This window comes from Gorilla gorilla, chromosome 13, assembly GCF_029281585.2.
Source record: "Gorilla gorilla gorilla isolate KB3781 chromosome 13, NHGRI_mGorGor1-v2.1_pri, whole genome shotgun sequence".
Taxonomy (NCBI): domain Eukaryota; kingdom Metazoa; phylum Chordata; class Mammalia; order Primates; family Hominidae; genus Gorilla; species Gorilla gorilla.
Window position 1 is genome coordinate 131,948,647 of NC_073237.2, and position 11,125 is coordinate 131,959,771.

Genomic DNA, 11,125 nt, shown 5'->3' on the forward strand with positions numbered 1-11,125 from the left:
GTCCCAGAGGCATTTGTTGAAGACAGTTCTTGTCTTGGCATCTCAACTCATTCTTGCACCTGTGTTTGTGGGGTGTTGATTTTCTTCAGTTCCTTGGAATCCTTCTTTATTCAAATGTCATTTTGTCTGGCCCTGTGGAGTTCCACCCTCTGCCTGCGTGGACCGGTATTTAGCTATGGTCTCGAGGACCGCTCTGCACGTTTCTGGAGCAATTCCTCTGCAGAGAGCTCTCCTGTCTGCTTCCTTGTCTCCCACATTCTAGTCGTCTGCAATGTCCAGAGTCCAATCTGTGTCCCGTCCACATCATCTGACTCCTTGCTCTGTTGGGTTCCTCTCTCTGCGGTGGGTTGAAATTCCCTCCAGGCGTAAAGCTGCCATGATCCAGCTGAGCTCGTTAGCTCCCACTCTCAGGGATCACAGCCTGCGCTGTCTGTGCCCAGTTTCTAAACACAAGCGTTTCACACCTGGGGGCCAGTTTCCCTCTGTTTGTGGTGGGACAGTTAGGTCCATCCCCTGTTCTCCTGGATGCCCAGGTAGAAATCAGTGCACCATCCTGGGTTATTGCCACGTCTTTTGTAACTGCTTTCTCTGCTTCTGTATCCGGCCTCCAAATCTGTGCTCAATGCAGCAACTGGAGTGACCCCTTAAATACGTAAGTCACAGCTTGCCTTTGTCAGAGTTCTCCAGGGTCTTTCACTCAGAGCAGAAGCTGAAGTCCTCGTGGTGGTCCTTAATCCCTACATGGCAGTTCCACCCACTCCCCAGCCTCACGTGTGGCCGGTCTCCCTGGATCGTTTGCTGTGGCCGCTCTGCCGTGTGATCCCGGAAACTGCCAGCGTTCTCCCACCTCCAGGCTGGCACTGGATGTTCCTGCCACCTGCACTCCTCTTCCAGCTGACGAGCTCATGGCTTGCTTCCTTCATGTCTTAAATTCGGTGTTTGAATGCCACCGTGGCGAGGCTGTTCCTCATTAATTCATTTAAAGGACAAATAACCCCTTGTCCCGACACTCCTGTCCAACTTGTCCACTTTGCTTTTTCCATAGCACTGATCACCATTTAAAATAACGTATGAATCAGTGACCCATCAGGATCCAGAGACAATAGATTGAACAGGGATTGCTTGCACAATGAACAATCAGCTCTAGAGGTTTAAAGAGAACCACAAAGAATGGCTCAGGATTGCACGAGGGCAGTTAAGGAAGAAATAAACAGGGGTGGGGATCCTTTCCACAAGGCTGGGTTCAGACCTAATGGGAGAAGGTGTGGTTCTCCCAAGGGAAGCTGGAGAAGTTTGCTGGGTTGCCCCGGGCAGAGCTGGTCCATGGTCAGGGCAGACGCCAGCAGGCAGGGAAATGCAGGCTGGGTCTGGCAAGTAGGAAGTCTCTGTTTCCTCCCAAGGCGGGTGGGCTGGGGCTGGGAAGCCTACAAGAGTCACTGGGAACCCACATGTGCAGATGCCACTGAATCTCAATAGGAAACCATCTGGGGGGTCCCCTGAATTCAATGTGGTGAGTGCCGCCAGACGTCCCCGACTTGTGCCACTGCCATTTGTACAGGAAGAGAAAGAAAAAGGAAGAAATGGAAGCATCTGGAACCAGTCATCCTGGACCCATGCTAGGAGGTGCTTCTCCCTACGCCTCAACCAACAAAGCTTAGCATTGCACCAGGTGCACAAGAGAAGTGCCTGATGGCTCCAGCTCCATTGCCTCGGAACCGGCCATGAAGGGTGCGTGTGGAGCTGGAGGCAAGACATTGATAACTGGCACTGCAATTCACTTATTTATTTTGTTCATTTTATGTCCCCTGCACCTAGAATATAAGCCCCACGAGCACAGGACATTTGTTTTATTGATCGATGTATTCCTTGTGCCCCAAAGAATGAGAGGCATCTAGAAAGTCTGCAAAAATCAAACATAAAAATGAACCTTTATTCAGTCAACGTTATTTTGATGGATATTTGAGGCATTTCCAAGATTTGTAATTAACGATTGAACCCATCTATTGGTTTGTGTGTGGCAGTGTATCTGTTGAAATGATGTTTCTGAGTGGAGTTGCTGAATCTTCGGCTTTAAGTTTTTTTTAAAAGCTTTTATGCTCATTGTGGTTTTTAAATTAAACATTTAACCCTGAGACATTGTAGATTCCCATGCAGTTGTAAAAAGCCACACAGAGCTATCATGTGTATCTTCACCTGGCTTGCTCCAGCCCCAACCCCAGCAATGACAGACCTGTTCTCCACTCCTGCAATCTGCTCATTGCAAGAATGTCATCTATTGCAATCATAAAATTGTGGGATTGGCTTTTTTTTCCCCCGTGCAGCATCATTCTCTGGAGATTCATCCCATTGTTGCATTTATCAATAGTTTATTCCATTTTACTTCTGAGTAGTGCTCTATGGTATGGATGTACCACAGTCTGTTTAACCATTCACCTGTTGGAGGAAGTCTGTGTTTATAGATTTGGGCTATGACACATGTACAGGTTTTTGCATGGACATCAGTTTTCATTTCTCTGGGACAAAGGCCCGGGGTTCTATTGCTGGATTCTATGCTTGTTGCAGGGTTCATTTTGTTTTGTTTTGTTTTTAACCTGTCAAGCCATTTTCCAGATCCAGTTTCCATGCATCCTCACCAGGCTTCAGTATGATCACTACGATCTTATCTCAGCCACCTTAACAGGTATGTACTGATATATCATGGCTTTTATTTGCATTTCACTGATGACTAATGGCACTGAGCATCTTTTCATGTGTTTATTTGCCAACTGTATATCCTCTCTAGTCAAGTGTCCCTTCATGTCTTTTGTTTATGTTCTATTTTTGAAACTGTTGAGTTTTGAAAAATTCTTTATAAAGTATAGAAACTAATTCTTTGTTGAATATGTAGTTTGTAAATATTTTCTTTCAGTCTTTAGTTTGTCTTTTTATTCTCTTAACAGGGTCTCTTACAGAGCAAAAGTTTTTTATTTTGATGAAGTCTATTTTAACAATTTTTCCTTTTATGGATCATATTTTTGGTGACAAATCTAAAACCTCCTGACCCAGCTCCATATGTCAGAGATTTTCTTGTTTTCTAAAAGTTTTATAGTTTTAAGTTTTATGTTGAAGTCTATGATCCATTTTGAGTTAATTTTCATACAGGGTGTGAGACCAAGGTTGTGGTTCTTCTTTTTCTTTGCTGGTTTTGTCTGTGGATGTCCAGTTGCTCCAGCCCATTTGCTACAAAAGCTATCTTTCCTCCACTGAATTACTTTTTCATCTTTGTAAAAATGTAATTGGGTGTATTTGTACAGGTCTGTTTGAGGATTCTTTATTGTCTGTCCCATTGATCTATGCATCTGTCCATGTGCTAGCTATATAAGTCTTGAAAGGGTAGCCTGTAGCTGGGCATGGTGGCGAGAGCCTGTAATCCCAGCTATTTGGGAGGTGGAGGCAGGAGAATCGATTGAACCCAGGAGGTGGAGGTTGCAGTGAGTCAAGATCGTGCCACTGCACTCCAGCCTGGGTGACAGAGTGAACTCCATATAAAAAAATAAAAATAAAAATAAAGTAGCGTGATTTCTCCCACCTTATTCTTTTTTAAAAAAGTTTTAGCTATTCTAGTTCCTTTGCCTGTCCATATAAATTTTAGAATAATCTTGTCTATATCTACCACAATTCTTTCTGGAATTTTGATAGAAATTTTGTTACATCTTTATATTATTTGAGAGAAGTGATATTTTTACTATGTTGAGTCTTCTAATCCATGGATATAACACGTCTCTCCATTTGTTTAGATCTTCTTTGATTTATTTTATAATCATTGCATTGTTTTCAGCATACAAATCCAGCATATGGGTTGTTAGACTTATGCCTAGGCATCTCATTTTTTTAGCCATTATAAATAGTACTGTGTTTTTAAGTTTAGGGTCCATTACTAGTATGTAGACACACAATTGATCTTTGTATATTTATCTTGTGTCCTGCAACCTTGCTGAACTCACTTACTAGTTCTAGGAGGTGTATTGTTTTCTTTTGTTTTGTTTTTCAATTTCTTGGGATTTTCTACAGAGATAATAATGTCATCTGCAGATGCAGTTTTCTTCCTTCCTTTCCAATTCGTATGTCTTTAACTTCCTTTTTAAAAAATCTATATTGCTCTGACTAGAACTTTCTGTACTATGTTAAATACAAGTGGTGAAAGTGGACATCCTTGCCTTGTCCCTGATGTTAAAGAGAAAGCGTTTGTAACTGAGTATCCCAGCCTCAAAATGTGCTTAAAAACTTCTTTCCTTTCTTGCTTTCAGCCTTGAAACATACTTCGAAACTCTTTATTTCTCCCTTTCCCACCAGGCACTTCCGTGAGCAGTGCTCGCTTATCTAATTATGTGCTTACTTAGAAATTCCAGGGGCCAATTTTGAAACAAACCAGGCAGAGAGACCCAGCTGCAGAATCCTCCCTCTTAGGGGGAGTTACAGGTAGCCTACCACTTCCCGGCTGAAATCAGGATGACGCAAACCAGACCTCTGGACAGACGACTGATGACTCATGATAACCATCGGAACAAGATGCAGACCAACATCCTCCTGCACCATTCCCACATATTTCCACACCTTTTCCTCCTTAAACCCCTTCGCTCAGTCCAGAAAGTCTGAATGGTCTTTTAAAGGCATGGGCCTGGCCATTCCCCAACTGCCAGTATTTGAATAAAGCTGCTTTCCTTTCACCACACCTCACTTCTCATGCCTTGACTTCTGAGCAGCGAGCAGCTGGACTTGAGCCAGTTACACATCAGTCTTTCACCATTAGAAATAATGTTAGCCGTAGGTTTTTTTTTTTCGTAGATGTTGTTTTTCAAGTTAAAGAAGTTCTCTTCTATTCTTATTTTTCTGAGAGTTGTTATCCCGAATGAGTGTTGAATTTTGTTAAATACTTTTAACAACCCAGCAGGAACCACCATCAGAAGCCATCCAGAGAAACGCACCAGGCCACAAAGCACTGGGGGCCAGGGATCTTGCCCCTGCTGTCTGCCATGGGTTGACCCCCAGCCTCCAACCCTACCATCCCCTGATGGTGTCTGCAGCAGTTGAACCCAACCAGCATCTAAAAGAACACAGTTGGTGAACGAGACTGGGACACGGGGCAAGATGGGTGGACAATGGGAGGCTCCTGGAGAGCACCTGTACCAGTGAGCATAGAATTCATGGGGGAGACCTGTTCCCTGAAGCATCTGCGCATGTTGTTCCAGCATTTTCTCCAAGGATTGAGCCAGCAGCACCAGTGTCGTAAGGTGCTTAAATCAATGATTCACAAACAACCAATGAAATACAAGGTGCCTGGGGTACAGGCCACAAACACGGGGAACGGAGAAATCTTCTCGTTGAGGTAGAGACTCCAGCCTGTTTGCTCATCTCTGGTCCTGAAGAGCCCAGGCCCCGCCCTAAGGATGGGGTTTCTGCTCTGCAGCACTTGCCGTGAGAGGGGTGAGGCACTGGGTCACGCCAGCCCTTTCTTTATAGCCCCCAGGGTTTATTAGAGTGTGCATTAGTATTATTTAGCAAGCACTTGAGGGTGTCTGATCTTGGGCCAGAGAGGCACAAAGATTGTGTGGGCCCAGCACCTGCCTGCAGAGCGTGGGTCAGCCTTGGGTCCCAGGGTAGATGACGCAGGCCCAGGAACTACAGGGTCCAGGAGGGAGAAGGCAAAGTTCTGGCTCAGGTTGGCTGGGGATGAGGCCAGCAGAGCCAGGTGCCCAAGGGAGCTCAGCCACGAACTCTGAGCACAGGCTGGCAGGTGGCTCTTGATGCTCATGCCACCCATTAATCTAAAGGGATGAGATTCAAGGCCTGTCCCGGTGCCTGGGGGCCGTCGAAGCTGACGAGAGAGGGGAATGTAGAGTGAATGTATATTCCACTCTACCACTTGTATTTAACAGGGAGATGGATGATGAACACGTGCAGGAAGAAACGGGCAGGACAATCCAGAGAGATCGTGTGTTCTGAGGACAGCACAGCCAGGCTCCAGTACGGAGTGAAGCGGGGTGGGGCAGGCAGCGGGGTCCCTCATATGGCCCGAGGAGGCCATATATATACTGACCTTGAGCCACACAATAGTGCCCTCCTCTGCCCCTAGGAAGCTCGAGTGCAGGGTCCAGGTGGGGAAAATCAGTGCAGAGTGGGTCCCAGAGTGGGTCCCAGAGTGGGCGGAAGCTTGGGCTCTAGGGCGTGCGGGACTCAGCTGGCAGCAGCCCCACATCTCTCTGGTTCTAAAGCCCAGTCCGTTTCTGCTCAGCAGGGAGATGGCCAGTTCCCCAGAGAACTTGCCCAGGGTCCCAGCCGTGGCCCTGGGAGGGCACAGGGGTTGGTGAGGGAGTATCCCGAGGCTGTGGGCCCTGCCTCTGTGGCTCGGGGTGCAGATGTACACCACCCTGCCCTGTCCTCTCGAGTCCTCTGGGCTCATCTGAGTGGGCGCATTCAGGTGGTGCAAACTCTGGACGGCATCGTGTGTCTTTTCTTCTCTGGCTGGCACTGACTTGCTGTTCGCCAGATGCCAGCAGTGAGGACACTCCCCCTCCCGGATGCAGGACTGGTTGCCACCATGGGGAGGGGTGCACCGTGCCACATGCTCCCAGGACACTGGCCAGGGGGCTATAAAGAACATCTCGAGAGGAGCCAGCACAGCCTCGTTCAGACGCCCAGTGACCTGCTGAGGTCGGCAGCACAGAGCTCTGGAGATGAAGACCCTGTTCCTGGTTGTCACGCTCGGCCTGGCCACTGCCCTGTCCTTCACCCGGGAGGAGGAGGATGTGAGCTGGGTTGGCGTGGGCAGATGGAGGAGCCAGGCGGACTCCTGGGCAGGGAGCAGTGCCAGGGGCCCTGCTTTAGGAGGTGTCACTTAAGCCTGGGGTGGTGGGAGGGGGGTCCTATTGTTCCTTCAGCAGACACTGCTCCCCATGAGGCCCAGGGCCGGAGCAGGCTCGGCTCAGGGGTTCCTGCTGCACTGACGCCTGAAGCCCGAAGGTCTCGCAGGGTTGGGACCTGTGGAGGGAGGGCTCACCTGGTGCTGGGGCCCGGGGGTCCATGGGGTGCAGACACGCTCTCCTTCCACTGGGGGCTGGGAGCCCTGAGCAGGGTGCTGGCTCTAACTCACTCCAGCTGAGCTCTAACTAAGGTGCAGGAACCCAGCCTGCCTTTAGGGATGTCAGCCGGGTACCATGGGTGTCTGGTTATAGCTGCAGGCCTGAGTGCCGGGGTCAGAGTAGAATCTGGGCCACCCATGGTGGGCTCACGGCCTTGGCCTGCTCCAGATCACAGGGACCTGGTACATGAAGGCCATGGTGGTCGATAAGGACTTTCCGGAGGACAGGAGGCCCAGGAAGGTGTCCCCAGTGAAGGTGACAGCCCTGGGCGGTGGGAACTTGGAAGCCACGTTCACCTTCATGTGAGTGTTGCCCACTGCAGGGCCCCTCAGTCCACTTTCGCTCCCCTCCCCAGACCCACCTGGTGCCCATTGCCCCATCCACATTTCGGGTGTTGGTAAGAATCACCCCCTGCCTTGGAGGGAAACAGCCTGGGCATCCTAAAGCTCGGTGGGGTGGAGGGCAGTGGAATTTTCAGATTGCCGGGTCAGGGCCATGCACCAGGTGAGCTGAGGATGGGCCAGGTGTGTCCTGGAAGCCGCTGCCCGTGTGTCTCCTGTTTTCCAGGAGGGAGGATCGGTACATCCAGAAGAAAATCCTGATGCAGAAGACGGAGGAGCCTGGCAAATTCAGCGCCTGTGAGCCCCTCCCCCACCCCCACTTCCCATGCCCAACCCCGGATGCACCAGCCCCACTGCAGGTGGAGAGTGCCCAGGCCACACTTCTGCCAGGGTCCCGGCCCTGCCCACCTCCAAGGAGGGGCTGGCCTCTCCTTCCTGGGGGGCTGGTGGCCCTGACATCAGACACCGGGTGTGACAGGCTTGTCCGCAGTAGAGATGGACCAGATCAAGCCTGCCCTCTGGGAGGCCTTAGCCATTGACACATTGAGGAAGCCGAGGGTTAGGGACCGGGAGGCTGAGGGTTAGGGACGGGGAAGCCAAGGCTGAGGGTTTGGGATCAGGAATCCGAGGGTTAGGGACAGGGAAGTGGGGCAGGAGCAGCTGCTGGAGCTGGGAAGGCCGGGCTCTAGTCCTGGAGCTGGGAAGGCCGGGCTCTAGTCCTGGAGCTGGGAAGGCCGGGCTCTAGTCCTGGAGCTGGGAAGGCCGGGCTCTAGTCCTGGAGCTGGGAAGGCCGGGCTCTAGTCCTGGAGCTGGGAAGGCCGGGCTCTAGTCCTGGAGCTGGGAAGGCCGGGCTCTAGTCCTGGAGCTGGGAAGGCCGAGCTCTAGTCCTGGCCGTGCTCTGGCCCTTGTGGCTCCATTGCTTGGGTTGGGACCTTCCCAGGAGGAGGCTCCTGCCTCCGTGTCCGGGTCCACACTGTGCGGAGCAGCCAGGCCTGGCTCAGGCTGTCCAGGGCACCTAGGTGACCCCTGAAACATTCCTGAGTGTTTCTTCTTGTGGTCCTGAGTGCTCTCTCTGGGAATGAGGGCACTGAAGACCCATCTTCTCTGTCATCTACAGATGGGGGCAGGAAGCTCATGTACCTGCAGGAGCTGCCCGGGACGGACGACTACGTCTTTTACTGCAAAGACCAGCGCCGCGGGGGGCCTGCGCCACATGGGAAAGCTGGCGGGTGAGGGGCCCGCTGGGGCCTGCATGTCCTGCCCCATGGTCTCTGCCTCCAGAAGCCAGTGGAACCACCATCATCACGCCCTGGCACGGGGGGAAAAGGAAGCCCCCTGCGCCGGCCTTCGTGTGCTAGGCACCGAGCACTGCCCTGGATGGCTGGTCCAAGTTCCTGAAGTGGGAGCGGGGTGGGCCAGGCAGGGACAGACACGGCCCTCAGTGACATGAACCTGCCAAGGGCCGCTTCTGGGGTCTCAGGTGCAGGGGCCTCACCTTAACAGGGAGGTAGCATCTTAACAGAGCTCTTCATGGGGCAGGGACTCTCTAGGGCGGCAGGGCAGCCAGTGCCTCTGGGACACAAGGTCCCTCCAGGTGAGGGTTGTGACCCTGCAGAATGGCTTTGGGAGCTGCCCAGGTCCCCTGGGGTTGCTGAGTGGCTTGGAGAGTCCCTGCCACTGTCCCCCTTCCTGGGGACCTCTCACCTGGGCGGTGGCCGTCTCCTCTGTCCCCAGTCCACCCCTGAGCTCTTGTCCATTCTCGGGCCTCCTCTCCCCCTTGCCTGGTGCTGGACAGTTGCCATCTCTTCTGTCCCCAGCCCCATCCCCGAGCTCTGATCCACTCTCGGGCCTCTTCCCCTGTCCTGGTGCTGGGCCGTGGTTGTCTCCTTTCGGCATCTGCTCCCTGCAGGGCCGTGCCGCTGTCCCCACCTTGGCTCACCTGGCCACCTCACCTGCAGGTAGGAATCCTGATACCAACCTGGAGGCCCTGGAAGAATTTAAGAAATTGGTGCAGCGCAAGGGACTCTCGGAGGAGGACATTTTCACGCCCCTGCAGACGGGTGAGGACGGCTGTGCCCAGTACCCCGTGTTCCCCCGTGTCTCTTTGTGATCTCCAGTGTCCCATGACCCCCGTGTCCTCCCATGTCCCCCGCATTCCCCGTGTGCCCCGAGTCTCCTCGCAGGGGCTCTGGGCCCTGCTTAGCATCCTCGTCGTTGGAGGGTCCGCGCTCTGGGCTGCGATGGGGTCTGGGGCTCTGAGCTCTGGGCTGTGATGGGGTCTGGGCCCTAGTCTAGGGCGTCTTCTCATTCCTGGGTTTTTCTTGGTCTCTGCAGGAAGCTGCGCTCCCGAACACTAGGGTGAGTGAGCCTTTGGGAGGACACTGGACAAGCCCAGAGTCCTGGGTTCCCGGGGTTTGAGGATACATCTGCTCTGGCCCCTGCCATCCCACACAGGCAGGAAGACCCCCTGCCCGGGTTCTGGCAGGAGATCAGCACCTCAGAGTCTGCCCACCCACAATTCCTGGGACATTCGCGAAGTCCTTTCTTTCACCTACTCCCACGCCCTGCCAGGCCAAGTGAGGGTCCTCAGCCCTTCCACAGCGAGGCCTCCCTCCGGCTCCCTCAGGTGTCACCTTGGCCCATCGCCCCCTGCACCTGTCCCCACTCGATCCACTCCCCCCACCCACTCACCAAGGATGCTCAGAGGCCTGCCCAGTCATTGGAGGAGCTGAGGTTGCTCTGGAGCCCCGAGGCTGCCCAGCAGTGGCCGATGTGGAAGCTGCAGAGCCTGGGGAGGGAGCTCTGGGCCTGGCCTCTGCCCTACCCTGCGGCCTCCCTGACCTCTGCTCCTCTTCCCAGCACAGCAGCCCCCGGGTCTGCACCTCCAGAGCCCACCCTACCACCAGATACAGAGCCCGGACCACCTGGACCTACCCTCCAGCCATGACCCTTCCCTGCTCCCACCCACCTGACTCCAAATAAAGACCTTCTCCCCCAGCTCTGGGCAGGCCTATCTGTGGGGACAGAGGGGCTCGCACCGGCTCCCTGGGAGGCCTGCTGGGAGGGGGAGCCACAAGGGAAGCTGGGGAGATGTTGGACCTAGCAAGGGCCAAACCACAAGAGGCATGATGTCCAACAGGCTGTGGGGCTGCGTGATGTCCTGGAGGGGCCTCCGGAAGAGCCGCCCTCGGATCTCAGGCTCAGCTTGGGATGGACAGGGCTCTGGGCAGGAGCATTTGGGAAGCCACTGGGAGGGCGGGAGTGGGGACACGGCGTCAGAGCTGCAGCAGTGGGTCCACCACAGGGCTCCCACCCCAGGGGTCTCAGTGGGATCCTCCGAGCGGCTCCACTTTAGCAGCCTGGGCCCAGTGGCAGTGCACAAGAGAGGGGCACTGGCACCTCCGTCATCACTCCCGGAGCAAGGCAGAGCTGGCCCTGGTCTCCGAGATCCTCGGCCCACCCTGGCCTTCTTATGGTTTGTCCAGAGCCAGGATCTGCCCAGACACTGGGGCTGCAGGGATGTGGGGATGTGGGGAGGCCGGCCACAGTGAGGGAGGAGAGGCCACCATACCAGGGTGATAAACACGCCCCAGGAGCCACAAACCCACGTGGGACAGGCCTCCTGGGGGATGAGCCTGCAAAGCGACCGCCTCTCCCCAGGGCCTC

General features: G+C 53.6%; 1 protein-coding gene across 3 annotated transcripts; it reads left to right on the plus strand.

The window, feature by feature from the left end:
* Positions 1-6,658: 6,658 nt before the first annotated feature.
* On the plus strand, positions 6,659-10,456 carry OBP2A (odorant binding protein 2A). Of its 3 annotated transcripts, none has more exons than XM_063696212.1 (7): positions 6,659-6,785; positions 7,287-7,420; positions 7,686-7,756; positions 8,577-8,688; positions 9,369-9,519; positions 9,794-9,817; positions 10,324-10,456. In XM_063696212.1, the coding sequence occupies exons 1-7, from the start codon at positions 6,714-6,716 to the stop codon at positions 10,429-10,431; spliced, it is 672 nt and encodes a 223-aa protein (XP_063552282.1). In that variant the 5' UTR covers positions 6,659-6,713; the 3' UTR covers positions 10,432-10,456. The 3 variants fall into 3 exon arrangements, with proteins under 3 accessions (XP_063552282.1, XP_055206065.2, XP_063552284.1); XM_055350090.2 differs by having other exon boundaries at positions 6,714-6,785; positions 8,577-8,680; positions 9,346-9,519; positions 10,324-10,431; XM_063696214.1 differs by having other exon boundaries at positions 6,714-6,785; positions 8,577-8,680; positions 9,346-9,519; positions 9,794-9,821; positions 10,327-10,406.
* The last annotated feature ends 669 nt before the right edge of the window (positions 10,457-11,125 follow it).